This window comes from Macaca thibetana, chromosome 7, assembly GCF_024542745.1.
Source record: "Macaca thibetana thibetana isolate TM-01 chromosome 7, ASM2454274v1, whole genome shotgun sequence".
NCBI classification, from domain to species: Eukaryota; Metazoa; Chordata; class Mammalia; order Primates; family Cercopithecidae; genus Macaca; species Macaca thibetana.
In genome coordinates, this window is record NC_065584.1 from 84,541,430 (window position 1) to 84,559,017 (window position 17,588).

Consider the following 17,588-nt stretch of genomic DNA (forward strand, 5'->3'; position numbering starts at 1 on the left):
TGAGTAGCTGGGACTACAGGCGCCCGCCACCTCGCCCGGCTAGTTTTTTGTATTTTTAGTAGAGACGGGGTTTCACCGTGTTAGCCAGGATGGTCTCGATCTCCTGACCTCGTGATCCGCCCGTCTCGGCCTCCCAAAGTGCTGGGATTACAGGCTTGAGCCACCGCGCCCGGCCTAGACCCTAATTTCTTACTGATGAAAATAAAAGGGCATCTTGGAATATGGGAGCAAAATATATACCTACCTTAGTATGAAGGAACTGTCCCTGGGGACACCAGGAGCTTGGAGTGAAAAAAGGGCCTAAATATGCTCAAAATCCAAGCCATTAAAAAAAAAAAAAAAAAAGGCAAGACTGGACTTCTATTTTTTTATTTTTATTTATTTATTTATTTTTGAGATGGAGTCTCGCTCTGTTTACCCAGGCACTGGAGTGCAGTGGCATGATCTCAGCTCACTGCAACCTCCGCCCCCCAGGTTCAAGCAGTTCTCCTGTCTCAGCCTCTCTTGTAGCTGAGATTACAGGTGCCTGCCACCGCACCCAGCTAATTTTTGTATTTTCAGTAGAGATGGGGTTTTACCATATTGGTCAGGCTGGTCTCTAACTCCTGACCTCAGGTTATCCACCCGCCTCGGCCTCCCAAAGTGCTGAGATTACTGGCGTGAGCCACCGCCCCCGGTGACTTTTCATTTAACAGAACTCTTTACAAACCTTTCCTTGTTACCATGCCCTTTTCTTTTTGTTACTGGAATCGGAATCATAGTCCCATAAATTTATAAAATATTACTCTAGCTGTCTCTGGAGAAGTAAATGTGGTTTTTCCTAGTTCAAGTAGTACCTCTACCCAAAAGATATATGTCATAGAAAATACTTGATTGTGGAACTACTGAAAATGTCAGTGTGTCCACACTTATTTCACCCTGGCCAAGACCTCTCAGTTTAAAGCCTCTCACTAGCATGTGACTTCATTTTAAAACCCCAAACCAGGAAGCTAATCCAACAGTAGGATAAAATCTAGAATTGAAACCATTCTGGAAGGTTGTGAACATACAGTTACCAGAGTTTAAACTCATATCATTTTTCACTGGTTATATTCCACTACCCTGAGGCATTTAGTGTGCAGGCCTAACCATGTGAGATTTTATGCACAGACAAGTTAGACTAGCCAGGTCTCACCTGCAGGACTGGAAGCTGGAAACTAGGAAGACTCTCTAGTGTGGTTCTGCTCTCCCTCTGAGCTGAAGGATAGAATGGAACAGTGAAAGATGACTTCCTTGGGCAGTTTCTCGGCGGTGTTACTTGTGGGTCAGGGTAACGAGGTAGTTCTTTTTTTTTTTTTTAATTTTTTTTTTTTTATTTTTTTTTTGAGATGGAGTCTCGCTCTGTCACCCAGGCTGGAGTGCAGTGGCTGGATCTCAGCTCACTGCAAGCTCCGCCTACTGGGTTCACGCCATTCTCCTGCCTCAGCCTCTGGAGTAGCTGGGACTACAGGCGCCTGCCACCTCACCCGGCTAGTTTTTTGTATTTTTTTTAGTAGAGACGGGGTTTCACCGTGTTAGCCAGGATGGTCTCGATCTCCTGACCTCGTGATCCGCCCGTCTCGGCCTCCCAAAGTGCTGGGATTACAGGCTTGAGCCACCGCGCCCGGCCACGAGGTAGTTCTTAAAGGAACACTACTCAGAAGGGAAACACAATTATCAATTTAAGAAATGGGTTATAAAGTCTGTTCTTTTCCTGTGAGGACCAGGTACTGGCAAAGGTCTGAGATTTAACTATGAGTGGAAAGATAGGCAATATAAAGATTTAGGTGAGCTATGGAAGATGGCAGCCTCTTAACAAGAGGACTGGTGGTACCACCTTTACTGAAAAAGATGCAGAGAAGAATGGATATTGGCCTTATAATCCTCAGAACTGAGTGCCCAGCATTTTCAATATAGGGACTTTTGAGAAGCCAGTTTAGTCCTACAGGCCAACCTTCTGGCTAAACAGTAGGACTCGACTGGTGACAGGATGAGTGCTAACCAGGCAAAACCCAGAGTCTCCCTTCACTCTGAAGAAAATGGGATGGCTCTTAAAGAATATTAAGGCGGCCGGGCGCGGTGGCTCAAGCCTGTAATCCCAGCACTTTGGGAAGAAAAGGTGGGAGATCGGCCATCTTAAAGAAACCCCGTCTCTATTAAGAAATACAAAAAACTAGCCGGGCGAGCCAAGCTACTCGGGAGGCTGAGGCCGGAGAATGGCGTAAACAAGCTTGCAGTGAGCTGAGATCCGCTCTTCCAGCCTGGGGACAGAGCGAGACTCCGTCTCAAAAAAAAAAAAAAAAAAAAAAAAATAATATTAAGGAGCCAACTAGATCATCTCTTTGAAAACCTCTTCAGTTTAGTATATGTGTCTATAGTTGAAGCTCCATTCCTTTGGAAATGTTATTTAACTTACCAAAATTGTTGGGGGTGAGGACTCTTGTGTGGCCTGAATGCCCATTTGGGGATGGTCTGAAAGAAAAAATCCCCTGTCCAGAGGAGGCAGATGAAGGTCTAAGGAAAGGAAATAAAAGCATCAGCAGAGAAAAGGAAAGGTAAAAGTAAAAATAAAAAGCATATGTAATGGAAGAGCCTATACAGTTAGGCCAGAGAGGAAAAAAATCCCCTGCTTGCAACTGAAGATAATTTTTTTGTTTTTGGAGACAGGGTCTCACTCTGTTACCCAGGTTGGAGTGCAGTAGTATGATCATGGCTCACTGCAGCCTTGACTTCCTAAACTCAAGCAATCCTCCTGTCTTAGCCTCCCAAGTAGCGGGGACCACTAGCATACACCCACCAAGCCCGGGTAATTAGGTCTCGCTTTGTTGCTCAGGCTGGTCTCCAACACCTGGGCTTAAGCAATCCTCCCACCTTGGGCTCCCTAAGTGCTGGAATTACAGGTGGGAGCCACTACCTGGCCAAAATACAGTAATTTGGATGTATATTAAACACAGTGCTATCCAACTTCCTTTTTGCTTATAAGGCACATTATAAACTTCAGTGGTACAAGCCAGTGGAGAAGTAGCCCCAGGACTGCTGGCAGAGTTCTGTTGTTTTTGTTTGTTTTTTTGAGACATTGTCTCACTCTGTCACCCAGGCTGCAGGGTAGTGACACCATCTCAGCTCACTGCAACCTCCACCTCCCGGATTCAGCAATTCTCCTGCCTCAGCCTCCTGAGTAGCTGGGATTACAGGCATTTGCCACCACTCCCGGCTAATTTTTGTACTTTTAGTAGAGACGGGGTTTTGCCATGTTGGCCATGCTGGTCTCAAACTCCTGACCTCACGTGATCCACCCTCCTCGGCCTCCCAAAGTGCTGGGATTACAGGCGTGAGCCACTGCACCAAGCCTGCTGGCAGAGTTTAAGTATGAACACATCCCAAGAAAAAGGAAGCGCAGTGTTACTCACCTATAAGATAGGCTGTGAGTTGAAGCTGGTGAAGGGGTTTCTGGAAAGCATAAAAATAAGCCTATGAGATCACCCATGAACTGGAGAAGAGATTCAGGTATACTTGGGGCCAGGGCAAAGGAAATGGAGATAAAAGATTTTTAGTATATACGTTAGGGTTGGGGGCTAATGCCAAGTGAAAAAGCTCACAAATCACATAGCAGTATCTCTTATAGGTGCTTTCCTCTCCCTTTCATGAGTCTGTGGACTGAGATCCCTCACTGCCTTCATGTGCTCTAATGTATCTGTGCCTTGGCTTCCCCTCTAAGATGGAAATCACCAGAAAGAATGGGTAAAGACAAAAATTAGTTACGAGTGACATCAACAAAAATGGCAGAGCAAAGACCTCCAAAAATTTCCTCCTCCATAAAAGCAATGAGAAAATTGGCATAATGGTCAGAATCAACTTCTTCAGAAATCTGGAAATTAACAAAGGGCTTGTAGTAATCTGGAGAATGTTTATTCAAGAAAAATAGCAGAATGTTAGTAAAAACAGCAAGGTTTGTGGCATTTTAACTTGCTTTATTGCCATTTCTCCTTCTCTGGCTCCATGGTAGCCTTGAAAACCAACAGGGCACACTCATGGTGAAAACCAACAGTCTGGCAGTCACTAGAGGGGATGGAACAGGGTTGGAGCTTTTTGAAGGACTCATTCCCAGAGAATTGTTATAATTTAACCTGTCTAGTGGTTCCCTGGAAGACCCCACTTTCAAGGTTGTCTTTGACAGCACCAGGATTTGGAGCTCAAGTTCACCAGGACTTGGAGCTCAGAGCTTACCAAGTGCAGAAAAACCTTTCTCCAGTCTGTTGAAAACAATTAGAAGCACTTGTTTGGCTGCCTAAGGAGATAAATATCAGCTGGGACAAACAAAAGGCTAATCAAAAAGCATGACATATAGAAAACAAATAACAAAATGCAGAAATCAGTCCTTCCTTATCTGTAATTACACTAAATGTAAATGAATTAAAAGGCAGAAACTGGCAGAACAGATGAAAGAAAAAACAAGTCCAACTATACACAGTCTACAGGAGACTCACTTTGGATTCAAAGATGCATATAGGTTGAAAGGAGAAGGATGAAAAAATATATTCCATGCAAAAAACAGTGAACAAAAGAGTGGCTATACTAATATCAGACAAAATAGACTTTAAGACAAAATTGTTGGGCCAGGCATCGTGGCTCATGCCTGTAATCCCAGCACTTTGGGAGGCCAAAGCCGGCAGATCACTTGAGGCCAGGAGTTTGAGATCAGCCTAGCCAACATGGTGAAACCTCGTCTCTACTAAAAATACAAAAATTAGCCATGCGTGGTGGCACATGCCTGTAATCCCAGCTACTCAAGAGGCTGAGGCACGAGAATCGCTTGAAGCTGGGAGAAGAGGTTGCAGTGAGCCGAGATTTTGCCACTGCACTCTCCAAGAGGAGAGTGAGACTCTGTCTCAAAAAAAAAAAAAGTTACAAGAGACAGAGGCATTAAATAATGATAAAGGGGTCCATTTATATCAAGAAGAGAAACATTTATATATGCATCTAACAATAGAGTCCTAAAATACATTAAGCAAAAATTGAGAATTGAAGAGAAAATAAGACAATTTGACAATAATAAGGACTGGCATGGTTGCTCATGCCTATAATCCCAGCACTTTGGGAGCTGAGGCAGGAGTATCGCTTGAGCCCAGGAATTCGAGACCAGCCAGAGCAGAACAGGGAGACCTCATTTCTACAAAGACAAGAAAATTGAAATAAAAAATCTAGCCAGGTGTGGTGGCACATGCCTTTTGTTCTAGCTACTCAGGAGGCTGAAGTGGGACTATCGCTTGAGCGTGGGAGGTGGAGGCTGCAGAGAGGCACAATTGTGCCACTACACTCCAGCATCAGCAACAGAGCGAGACTCTGTCTCAAAAAAACAAGAAAACAAAAAACCAAAAACCACAATAATAGTTGTTGACTTTAATACCCCACTTTCAATAATGGACAGAACAACTGGACTGGATCAGCAAGGAAAGGAAACAGAAGCGTACTAATTGAACAACACGATATACTAACTAAACCTAGCAGACTCTATAGAATACACCACCCAAAAATAGTAGAATATACATTCTTCCCATACACATGGAGCATTCTCCAGGATGGACCACATGTTATGTCATAAATTTAAAAGGATTTAAATTACTGAAAGTCAAAACCAATAACAGGAGGAAATTTGGGAACTTCACATATGTGTAGATATTAAACAACACATTGATAAACAACCAATGGGTCCAAAAAAAATCACGAGGGACACTAAAAAATACTTTGGAATGGGATGGGGCGTGGTGGCTCATGCCTGTAATCCCAACATTTTGGCAGGCTGAGGTGGGCAGATCACCTGAGGTGAGGAGTTGGAGACCAGCCTGATCAACATGGTGAAACGCCATCTCTACTAAAAATACAAAAATTAGCCAAGTGTGGTGGCGTGAGCCTGTAGTCCCAGCTACTTGGGAGGGTGAACGCAGGAGGTGGAGGTGGCAGTGAGCTGATAAGGCGCCACTGCACTCCAGTCTGGGCGACAGAGTGAGACTCCACCTCAAAAAACAAACAAACTTTGGAATGAATGAAAACAAAACACAGCATGCCAAATGTTATAGGATGCAGTGAAAGCAGTGCTACAGTGAAATTTATGACTGGAAACATCAATAGTAAAAAAGATCTCAGATCAATAATCGAACCTTCCACCTTAAGAAACTAGAAAAAGAAGTAAATCCAAAATAATGAGAAGGAAACTGACTAAACCAGAAGTAAATGAAACAGAAAATAGAAAAAATAATACAGACTCTCAACAAAACGAATTCTTTGAAATGATTGACCAAAAAAAAAAAAAAGAGGAAAATACTCAAATTACTAAAATTAAGAATGAAAAAGAGAACATTGTTGTTACTAACCTGAGAAATAAATTGTCTAGAACATCTATGTTTTTCAAAGGAGTGGGAGATTTCAAATGTGGGAGATTTAGTGGGAGACTATTTGGAGAATTAAAGAAAAGATATTTGGGAATTTCAAATGATTTCTTGTGAAAGTCCTCTCTGATACATATTCTTTAGGTACTGGTTAATGCCCTTGAAAATGGTAACAACAGTAATAATTTTAAGGGGCTTTAGGTAAGAAATTAAGTAAGCAGACCCAAAATATTCCTTCACTGGAATATTTTTATGTTTAAAACATAGTAAAGAAGCCAGATACCCTTCAGGCCAACAATCGGCATCTTGTGAACCTTCTTTTTATACTTAGCTTATAATGCCATCTTGTGGCAATTCAAAAAAATCCAAGTCAATTTTACTGAAAAGTTATCCTCCATCTCCTAACCAGAGGTTTTCAATGAGTTTCTATCACTCAAATCTTTATTTTCCCCTTATTAGTTGGAAAACAAAAATATAATTATTTGAAAAATTTGTAATGTATGTATGGATACATGGAATCACTGTCTGGAAAAAAAACAAGTGAAATGGCATTATATTATGCATAGAAAACCAGAAATCTGCAGATCTCTGCATAGAGTAGGTTGATTTCTGACACCCTTTTCCCCCCACCTCACCATTATAAGAGTCTCTGGGAGTTCTCCGTCCCTGCAGACCTCTGCTTCCCTGATAGACAAATAATAAGCATCAATTAATAAATATATCTCAGTTATCTGGCTTCCCTATTCCCTATTTATCTATAGCTACACATTCAAGCATATATTGTTCTACTACAGTGGGCATACTAGTCTAAGAAAGATCCATACTTCACTCCTTCCAAAATGAACACCATGGACATTGTTGATTCAGTCCTTAAACACTTTCACTATTTCCACCCCTATTTATTCTCTGTCAGTTTCTAACATCAGGTCTCCATTGCCAGAAGAAAATAGGGTCCAGTAAGACATCAGATAATTTATGCCAAAACCAATATAAATTTAAGTTCTTGATAAACCTTTGCTTTCATTTAGCATTAGAAACTTCAATCTGAAAGATAAGGTGAACATTACTTACTTGTCCCAAGCCACCAAAGCCAGCCTCTCTATAAGGAATAGATTCCGCTGAGGAGGACCGACTGTATAAGGTGAAACAAAAAGAAAAAAAAGGTAAAAACCGAGTTTTACTTGTTATTGTTGTTTTTTTTTTTTGTTTTTGTGTTTTTCAGACACAGTCTCGCTCTGTTGCCCAGGCTAGAGCACAATGGCATAAGCTTAGCTCACTGCAACCTCCACATCCTGGGTTCAAGTGATTCTCATGCCTCAGCCTCCCAAGTTTAGCTAGGACTACAGGCGTGTACCACCATGCCTGGCTAACTTTTGTATTTTTAGTAGAGACTGAGTTTCACCATGTTGGCCAGGTTGGTCTCGAACTCTTGACCTCAAGTGATCCACTCGCCTTGGCCTCCCAAAGTGCTAGGATTACAGGCATGAGCTACTGTGCCCAGCCTCAAAAAAATACCTAGCTTTATATGTTATTAGAACACAGAACACTTGTTGTTTTTTGGGGAAGGGGCATATGCCACTAATAGAAAGTCTCCGAAGCTGGATTGATGCGAGGAAAACACCTTCCCCTTCTAGTTCTGAGAGACTTCCTCTTGGCTCCCAGAAGGAGGGATTCCCTGACTTTGACACACATGGCCACCTTGGCACAAAAGCCTTGTGGTATTAAAAAACAAATTCGTTTTTATGTCCTCTTCTCCCTTTCCATCTTTCAGCATAGACTTAACTCCCTTAAGCCCAGACATCTGTTGGAACCTGACCCCCAGTCATTGATTACCAGTTTGTCAGGCAATCTGGACTTTCCAGTGATGCCACTGAGATGGCATCTGTCAAAAGAGCAGTGGTTCCATTTCTAGATTGTGGATCCTCAGATAAATTCTGCCATTTTCTTTTTTTTTTTTTTGAGACGGAGTCTCGCTCTGTCACCCAGGCTGGAGTGCAGTGGCGCGATCTCGGCTCACTGCAAGCTCCGCCTCCCGGGTTCACGCCATTCTCCTGCCTCAGCCTCCCGAGTAGCTGGGACTACAGGCGCCCGCCACCTCGCCCGGCTAATTTTTTGTATTTTTTTTAGTAGAGACGGGGTTTCACCATGTTAGCCAGGATGGTCCCGATCTCCTGACCTCGTGATCCACCCGTCTCGACCTCCAAAAGTGCTGGGATTACAGGCTTGAGCCACCGCGCCCGGCCAAATTCTGCCATTTTCATTTCACTTCCTGAAAGTCAGGGTTGGCTTGTGAAAAGTTGTTAAACAATATGCTAAATGTGAAACGTCAACCCTCACTCTAAACTTTCCCTGTTCAGAGCATGAGATGAAGATTTCATTGGGATTTATAGTGGCTTTCTGATTTTTGGTAGTCCATTGAAGAAGGGAGTTTGAAAGTTGTTGTATACTGTTAATGATTGTCTGCCCATGTCCTGCCTGAAATATCATGATCATTTATGGATAGTATCTTTAATAAAGCTGGATACAGTTTGGCACGGGAAAAAAAAAACAAACCCTAGCTTTAAACTTCTACATAGACCTAAAATTTTATCAGTCCCAAACTGAGCTACAACTAGATATTTCTTTTATCTTCCAACTTTTGCCAACAGTTTTAATGTTGCTGTGTGAGCTTACCTGACCACTTGACTGCTATGCTGGAAACTGGGCCGTGGGGTAACTGAAAGAGAATAAACTACAGAATAAAAAAATTGCCATCAATCGTGCACCTGCCTTGCCTGGCCAATTTGTTGTGCATGATTATCTGGTGATATAATGTTTTCATATTATACATAAAGTTAGGAAGATCACATTATTGTCTCTGAGAGGAAACCATCTTCTACATAAGGAAAGGATATTCATCTCACACAGATATTTAGGGGAAAAGTGTTCTCCACCTGACTGTGATGGGGAAGTAATGCCCACTGGTCGAGGTGTGGTTGACCTGCAAGGAAAAAAAAAGAGGCGGCTCTAATCTCTCTGGGCAGAGGTTAAGTGCAACTTTAGAGGATCAATCAGATCACTTTATAGAAATAATAGCTTCCTCTCTGAGCACAAACTGCTTACTCTCATGTATCATAGGTAGCATCCTGAAATATGGAAGCAAAGTTTCCACATAAAACCCCTTGCTTTCCAACTCCCTAATTGGAGCTTTCTCCACCTCTGTGTTGCCTATAATAGAAGCTTTAAAGTACACCTTTCTTCCCTCCTCAGTGCCTTATCAAGTACTCTCAACCATACATCTATCCACCCATTCATACATCCCTCCATTGTCTCATCCACCTTAAGAAACTAGAAAAAGAACTAAACCCAAAATAACCAGAAAGAAGGATGCCATCCAACGAGCATATATTTGGGTCTATATTTCCTAGATCCTGAGATTACAAAAATACCTAGAATAACTGAGAGGCTTACAGGCTAGTGGGAGAGATTAAAAAAAAAAAAATCAGAGCAGTGTTTAAGTGTTGTAATGGGCTTATCAGAAGAACAGAAGGACAAAACAACACTAGACGGTAGCTTCTATGAATGTAGGACCGTGTCTTTTTAATCCATAATGCAGGGCTGATATTAAAATATATATAAATATATATACACACACATATATATATATAGATTTTTTTTAATTGTTTGTTTTGAGACAGAGTCTCGCTCTGTCACCCAGGCTGGAGTGCAGTGGGTGATCTCCGCTCACTGCAAGCTCTGCCTCCCAGGTTCACACCATTCTCCCGCCTCAGCCTCCTGAGCAGCTGGGACTACAGGTGTCCGCCACCACACCCGGCTAATTTTGTTTTTGTATTTTTAGTAGAGACAGGGTTTCACCATGTTAGCCAGGATGGTTTCAATCTCCTGATTTCATGATCCGCCTGCCTCCGCCTCCCAAAGTGCTGGAATTACAGGCGTGAGCCACCATGCCTGGCCGATACTAAAAATATGTTTAAGAGTTGGTAGATGGCCGGGCCGGTGGCTCAAGCCTGTAATCCCAGCACTTTGGGAGGCCAAGACGGGCGGATCACGAGGTCAGGAGATCGAGACCATCCCGGCTAACACGGTGAAACCCCGTCTCTACTAAAAAATACAAAAAACTAGCCCGGCGAGGTGGCGGGCGCCTGTAGTCCCAGCTACTCGGGAGGCTGAGGCAGGAGAATGGCGTAAACCCGGGAGGCGGAGCTTGCAGTGAGCTAAGATCCGGCCACTGCACCCCAGCCTGGGCGACAGAGCAAGACTCCGTCTCAAAAAAAAAAAAGCGTTGGTAGAGCATATATATCACTAATTAGAAAGGACCGGTAGCATATATCCAGCCCATAACATAGTACCTGATAAACAGTAGGCACTTAATATTTACTGAATGAATGAATAGACCATCTAATTCCACCTAATGCAGTCTTCACAGAGGAAATGACTGAGTTGAATTTTTAAGGATGAGTAGTGTAAAAAGTAAAGTAGAGGTTCCTCTTTAAAGGCTTTCCTCTTCGTCTAATTAGGAATAAACAGTAACTTCTCTTAAAAGCAAAATTTATTTAAAGACCTGTACTAACATTCTTAAATATCTGCTAGCCGTAATAAAGAAATCAATGTACTTTATGTTCTTAGCTGCCACAACTTAGCCTAAATATTTGCCCTGGTACACTTACATTGGTCCAAGCAAGCGTTAGGTTATAGCCTGTTCCTTCCTTATTTGAAGATGTTTTTACCTTTCTCAGCATTCCACAAGTTACTTCTTCCTTCCTTGGTTCTCCTCTACCTTTGCCTCTTTTAAAAAGTTCTAAGTTGTTAGCCAATCGGAACACATACAGAATGTGAGGTCCCGTTCCAGCCAATGGAAACCGGACACAGCAGTAAGGTAGATGCGTCAGGTTATAAATGACCCTGTCTCCTTTGTTCAGTGTAATCTTGCTGGCGAGTGAACCCTTTCTGCAGGAAGTAAAAATGTCCTTGCTGAGTAAATTAAATTTATGTTCAAATGCTATTTCTTTATGGCACTGAGGAACCAGCATTTCAAACAGTAGTATTTCATAAGATGACAGTCAAGGGTGAGCATTATAATTAAGATTTTACTTCGGCACTTTCAATAACTCTTTCTTGCAGAAGTGAAAGCCAAATGCATTAACCATTTTCTCTCTCTCAGAGTTCACACAGCCAGGAGTCAAGAAAGAACAGGAGTTTTCAGGGGGTTGGGTTAGTATGGGAGCTGATACAACTGACCTGCTTCCTTGGTACCGACTTGGAGATTCCTATAGGTGAAAAAACCAGGAGTGAAGAAGGCTACAACTGAGGATCCTAATCAACAGATCTTCAGTCTTACTTGCTAGCTAACTAAGCTCAGTGCCCCTTAGTCATGGTTGCTAAGATTCCCAGTAGGAGGAAAAGTAGCAGCAGTATTTCCTTAGGATATTATTAGCTTTGAGGAGATAAAATTTTAGTTCTTTGTAAGAGTGCATAGGGAATCCCATAGACTAACATAAGTGGGGAAATATGGAGTCTCTGGGGAGAGAAAGGAAAATGACACACTACAATGTGCTAGAATAATTACAGGAGTGGGATCAATAGGAAAATTATATAAATACACAGAATATTCTTAGGAAGAAAAACTATTTAGGAAGTAGAGTGTGATGCAGAGGAAGCGTCCTGAGGTGTCTTGAGTTTCTCGAAGAGAAATTTTTAAGTTGCAACAGCTGTTTCTTCTATAAGAGAACTTTCCAACTCACTGATGTTCATGACTCACTGATGTTCAGGAATGGGTTACGAGTGTACTATAAGTTGATCCTTTCTGTCCCCCAAGGTCTGCTGAGACCTCATCCATTTACTGTAGAGGGGCTTATTGTACAAATATCAATTTCTGTGTGTGCCATGATGAGAAAAAGATTAGGAAACACTATTCTATATAATCAGCTAGATAGATGAGAAAAGTAAGAGAGAAAATAATAATAAGGAAAATCTATTTCATTCACCTTTAGAATGGCTAGAAATTTCTTCAGTTCTCCATTCTCCTTCCTTAAGACTGACAATTCTCTAGGCAAAAGATGGAACCAATCAGCTGCAGCAAATCAGGGATTAAAAACCTGATTTTTTTATTATTATAACTATTAACATTTAGTTAATACTTATTGAGAAATGGTTGCAGCTATACAAGCTATTTCTATCAGGAATTTGGTGATTCAAGGAGACAATGGCAGGGTTTTGATAATGAGAACAATTAGGTGGACAAAATAAGCAATTACTTGGTATGATTTCAGGGGAATTTGCAAAGAATTCCATTTCCTCCCCCCCACACACACACCCCTCGCCTGCTGATGTCTAAAAATTTTTATCAAGGATTCCATCTTGTGGTTGCTTTGGCAGCACATACACTAAAATTGGAACAATACAGAGAAGATTAACATGGCCCCCAAAGAAAGTTAACATGTAAATGCTTGAAGCATTCCATAAAAAAAAATAATAATAATAATAATAAACTTTGAAAGAAGAGAAAAAAGGATTCCAGACCAGCTTGGACAATATGGAGAGACTCCTCTCGACAACAACAAAAAAAAATACAAAAATTAGCCAGGCATGGTGGCGTGCACTTGTAGTCGCAGCTACTTGGGAGGCTGAGGTGAGAGGATCACTTGAGCCCAGGAGATTGAGGCTACAAGGAGTGTTATCGGTGTGAATCAGCTATATCTGACTTCTCAAGGAAGCAGATTTTTTTTTTGTTTTAGTTTTTGAGACAGTGTCTCACTTTTTCACCCAGGCTGGAGTGTAGTGGTGTGATCATAGCTCACTGTAACTCAGACTCCTGGGCTCAAAGGATCCTCCAGCCTCAGCCCAAGTAGCTGGGACTATAGGTGTGAACCACCATGTCTGGCTAATTTTTTATTTAAAAACTTTTTTTTTTTTTTTTTAGAGTCTCGCTATGTTGGCCAGGCTGGCCTTCTCCTGGCCTCAAGTGATCCTCCTGCTTCGGCCACCCAAACTGCTGGGATTACAGGTGTGAGCCACTGCACCTGGCCTGGGAAACAGTTTTTGATACCGGGAAATAGAAGAGGAAAACTATAAAGTGAGGAGAGCCTCTGGAGGGAAGAAAGAAAAAAATGGAGATTCAGGGGATCAAAAATTCTATACCCGATTTTCCCAAACAAACAAATACATATGGAGCAATTTCCAGGTTTTGCAAACACAAGGAAATAAAGACTGTCACTTCTTAGAAAGAAAAAAAAAAGCTCTCTTGTGATTTGATATGTTACTTACTTGTCCTGGCTGACCAGTGCCTGCTGTGCCTCCTGCATGGCTGTTTCTAACTTTGTAATTCTATGCTTATAAAAGGCGATGAGGAGATCTGTTTGTTTCTTCTGGAAACTCCACACCTACTAGGGAAAAACAAGCCTTTGACATACTCTCCCATAACTCCTTTCCCTTCACTTCTGGCAACAAAGGGAAAGCCATCAAATCACACTTTATTATACTGCTCATTTTCTTCTAGAACATCTGGCCTAATAAACAACATCCCAGAACTAGAGAACTCAGCACTTATTTCCAGGATACTAGCCTTCTAGTGTCTTTTTTTTTTTTTTTTTTTTTTTTTTTTTTTGAGACAGAGTTTTGCTATTGTTGCCCAGGCTGGAGTGCAATGGTGTGATCTCAGCTCACCATAACCTCTGCCTCCCGGGTTCAAGCTATTCTCCTGCCTCAGTCTCCTGAGTAGCTGGGATTACAGGCATGTGCTACCACACCCAGCTAATTTTGTATTTTTAGTAGAGACAGGGTTTCTCCATGTTGGTCAGGCTTGTCTCAAACTCCCAACCTCAGGTGATCTGCCCACCTCAGCCTCCCAAAGTGTTGGGATTACAGGCGTAAGCCACCACACCCGGCCCCTTCTACTATCTTAATGAGAATATTCTACCATAGCAGAATGACCCTTTAAAAATATGGTTTTGCATCCCGTGCAAGAAGAGAGATTTTTTTAAAAACTGTTTTTCGAGCTTAGAATTGGTTCTAACTTGTCAACTATTAGTTTGGATCAGCTTCCACATTCATAGCTATTACAGAGCCTTAGTGACCAATTTACTTTCCCTAAAGACACCTACACAGAGTCACCTGCAGGCTGCTTATGCTGCTATAGGAAAGGGTGGAGAGGCACAGAAGGAGATTAACTATGCTTGAATTTTTTTTCTGGGCATGCACACATAATTTTATCTTTTGCCTCACTTTACCATTTGCTATACTGATGTGTCTATCATGGGATTGCTGAATCAGATGAAAAGTTAATATTTAGAAAGTGTTTTAGCTTTGTCAGGCTCTACTTTTGAGTACACAGCAGTATTTATGTCTCATCTGCTTCCTCCCTGTTCAGACTATAAACCCTCTTTTGTCTAGGGTCCTTTCCTAGATCTTGGTACTCTTCTCATAAACTTTTTGTTCTCAATTTTCAAATTGCTCTTGCCACCTTACTAAAGAATTGTACTTAAGAGTTTCCTTTCTACTTAAAGGTAAACTAAACTAGTTCTAGATAGATAAGAATTTACTCTAGTCTATTTTTTTAAACCCTCATTTTTAATAAAACTAATATGTTTATTTTAAGCTGTGAAAAGAAAATGTTTATTTTAAGCCAGGCATGGTGATCACGCCTATAATCTCAGAGACTCGGGAAGCCAAGGCTAAGACAGGAGGATTGCTTAAGGATAGGAATTTGAGACCAGCCTAAGCAACATAGCAAGACCTTGTCTGTACAAAAAATAATTTCATTTATTAATTTAATTTAATTTAATTTAATTTTTTTTTTGAGACTGAGTCTCGCTCTGTCACCAAGGCTAGAGTGCAGTGGCATCTCAGATCTCACCCAGCTTCAAGCGATTATCCTCCCTCAGCCTCCTGAGTAGCTGGGACTGCACCATGCCTGGCTAATATATGTACTTTTTTTTTTTTTTTTTTTTTTTTTTTTTTTTTTTTTGAGACGCCACCAGTGGCCAGATCTCAGGTCACTCAAGCTCCGCCTTTCCCGCCATTCTCCTGCCTCAGCCTCCCGAGTAGCTGGGACCCACCTCCTAATTTTTTGAGTAGAGATGGGGTTTCGCCGTGTTAGCAGGATGGTCGATCTCCTGCCTTGTGATCCGCCCGTGCCTGGCTAATGCTGGGATTACAGGCTTGAGCCACCGCGCCCGGCCAATATATGTACTTTTAATGGAGATGGGGTTTCACCATGTTGGTCAGGATGGTCTCGAACTCCTGACCTCTTGATCCGCCCATCTTGGCCTCCCAAAGTGCTGGGATTACAGGCGTGAGCCACTGTGCCTGGCCAAAAAATAATTTTAAAAATTTAGGAGGGCGCGATGGTACATGCCTGTAATTTCAACTACTTGAGAGGCTGAAGTGGGTGGATTGCTTGAACCCAGGAGTTCGAGGCTGCAGGGAGCCATGATTGTGCCTCTGCACTGCAGTCTGGGCAACAGAGCAAGAGCCCAACTTAAAAAAATTATTTTAGAAAATTTGAATAGTGGAGGCCAGGTGTGGTGGCTCATGCCTGTAATCCCAGCACTTTGGGAGACCAAGGTGGGCAGATCACTTGAGGTCAGGAGTTTGAGACCAGCCTGGTCAATATGGCGAAACCCCGTCTCTACTAAAAATGCAAAAATTAGCCGGGCATGGTGGTGTGCACCTGAAATTCCAGCTAATGGCGAGGCTGAGGCAGGAGAATCACTTGAACCCAGAAGGTGGAGGTTGCAGTGAGCCAAGATCGTGCCACTGTACTCCAGCCTGGGCAACAGAGTGAGAACCCATCTCAAAAAAAAAAAAAAAAAATTGAACAGTGGAGAAGCAGAATAAAAGTTACTCTGAATCCTGGGAATTACCTAAAATGGCAGGGGTAGGGGTGAGAAGCAACAGAGATAAAGCTATATAATAGACAGCCAAATCACAGTGTTAGTATCCCAAATATCCTAATCCTACCCTTGGGGATAGTTGGAAGTAAAATTAAGTCAAAATCAGGCTAGCATCAAGAAAAGCCAAATCCTACCCTAGATTAGTTAGCCCTCCATTTGACATTACCAAGGGTCATAAGTGCACAAACAGACCCCACTGTGGAACTCCAGGGAGCCAGACTGGATTATGGGAAGTTCTTTTTATTTTTATTTTTATTTTTTTTGAGACGGATTCTTGCTCTGTCGCCCAGGCTGGAGTGCAGTGGCCGGATCTCAGCTCACTGCAAGCTCCACCTCCCGGGTTTACGCCATTCTCCTGTCTCAGCCTCCGGAGTAGCTGGGACTACAGGCGCCCGCAACCTCGTCTGGGTGGTTTTTTGTATTTTTTAGTAGACGGGGTTTCACCGTGTTAGCCAAGATGGTCTCGATTTCCTGACCTCGTGATCCGCCCGTCTTGGCCTCCCAAAGTGCTGGGATTACAGGCTTGAGCCACCGCGCCCGGCCCCCGGGAAGGTCTTTTGCCAGGCCTAAGCAGACCTACTTTATCTACTTGTCCCAAAAAACTGATCATTCCAAGAAGAAGAAAGACCAGTCCAGAAAACAACCAGCAAGGAGTATTAAAGAAGAAGAAGTGATTTTGCCTGATACCAGGGTACAAATGTTTAGCCTATATCAAACACATTCACTGAAGAAGATTCTAAAATCTAACTCAGTAATGTACCTCAGTACAGTACTTAAAAAAATTACCAATAGTTAGCAATCCTTCAAATCCCTCAGCCTCATGAAAAGGTTGGTCTCTTTCCTTTCTCCAAAGAAGATTAACTTTTGCTTGCTCACTTGCTTTTTTAAAAATTTAAAAAATTTTTTTAGAAATGATAGCTTGCTATATTGCCCAGACTGGTCTTGAACTCCTGGTCTCAAACAATCCTCCTGCCTTGGCCTCCCAATCACTTACTTTTTCTTAAAGGTGGGATTATTTTGTTAATACAGTAACACAGAGCTGATAATAATAAAAGTAGTTCTATTGATGATAACACTTAACATTGTCTGGATAATTCAAGTGTTAAATATTGTTTTATTGGAACGTTGATACCAACATTTTATTGGTATGAAACTGTCTACTTCTATACCCTGATTCCTTTCCTTTATCTCCATAATAGGACCAGGTAAGGATATAATGGTCTTCACGCTCTAGATTCCTACCATTTTACTATTGATAACGTGTCAAAATACAAAATTACAACAAATTTAGTTT

The 17,588-nt window shown here is 42.0% G+C and overlaps 1 protein-coding gene and 1 non-coding gene across 2 annotated transcripts in view; one reads left to right on the forward strand and one right to left on the reverse strand.

Annotated features, from left to right (window-relative positions):
• Positions 1-17,588, reverse strand: part of RNF212B (ring finger protein 212B) — a 37,343-nt gene that overhangs the window by 1,627 nt on the left and 18,128 nt on the right. The window contains exons 5-14 of the mRNA XM_050796469.1: positions 13,668-13,783; positions 12,389-12,449; positions 11,643-11,671; positions 9,338-9,384; positions 9,078-9,120; positions 7,476-7,536; positions 7,040-7,088; positions 3,429-3,468; positions 2,435-2,532; positions 1,175-1,236 (exon numbers count right to left, since the gene is read on the reverse strand). Of these exons, the coding sequence (XP_050652426.1) occupies positions 1,175-1,236; positions 2,435-2,532; positions 3,429-3,468; positions 7,040-7,088; positions 7,476-7,536; positions 9,078-9,120; positions 9,338-9,384; positions 11,643-11,671; positions 12,389-12,449; positions 13,668-13,783 (606 nt within the window). The remainder of the gene's footprint in view (positions 1-1,174; positions 1,237-2,434; positions 2,533-3,428; positions 3,469-7,039; positions 7,089-7,475; positions 7,537-9,077; positions 9,121-9,337; positions 9,385-11,642; positions 11,672-12,388; positions 12,450-13,667; positions 13,784-17,588) is intronic.
• Positions 12,768-12,870, forward strand: LOC126960212 (U6 spliceosomal RNA). Its single transcript, XR_007727791.1, has one exon. It is a non-coding gene; the product is annotated as a U6 spliceosomal RNA (small nuclear RNA).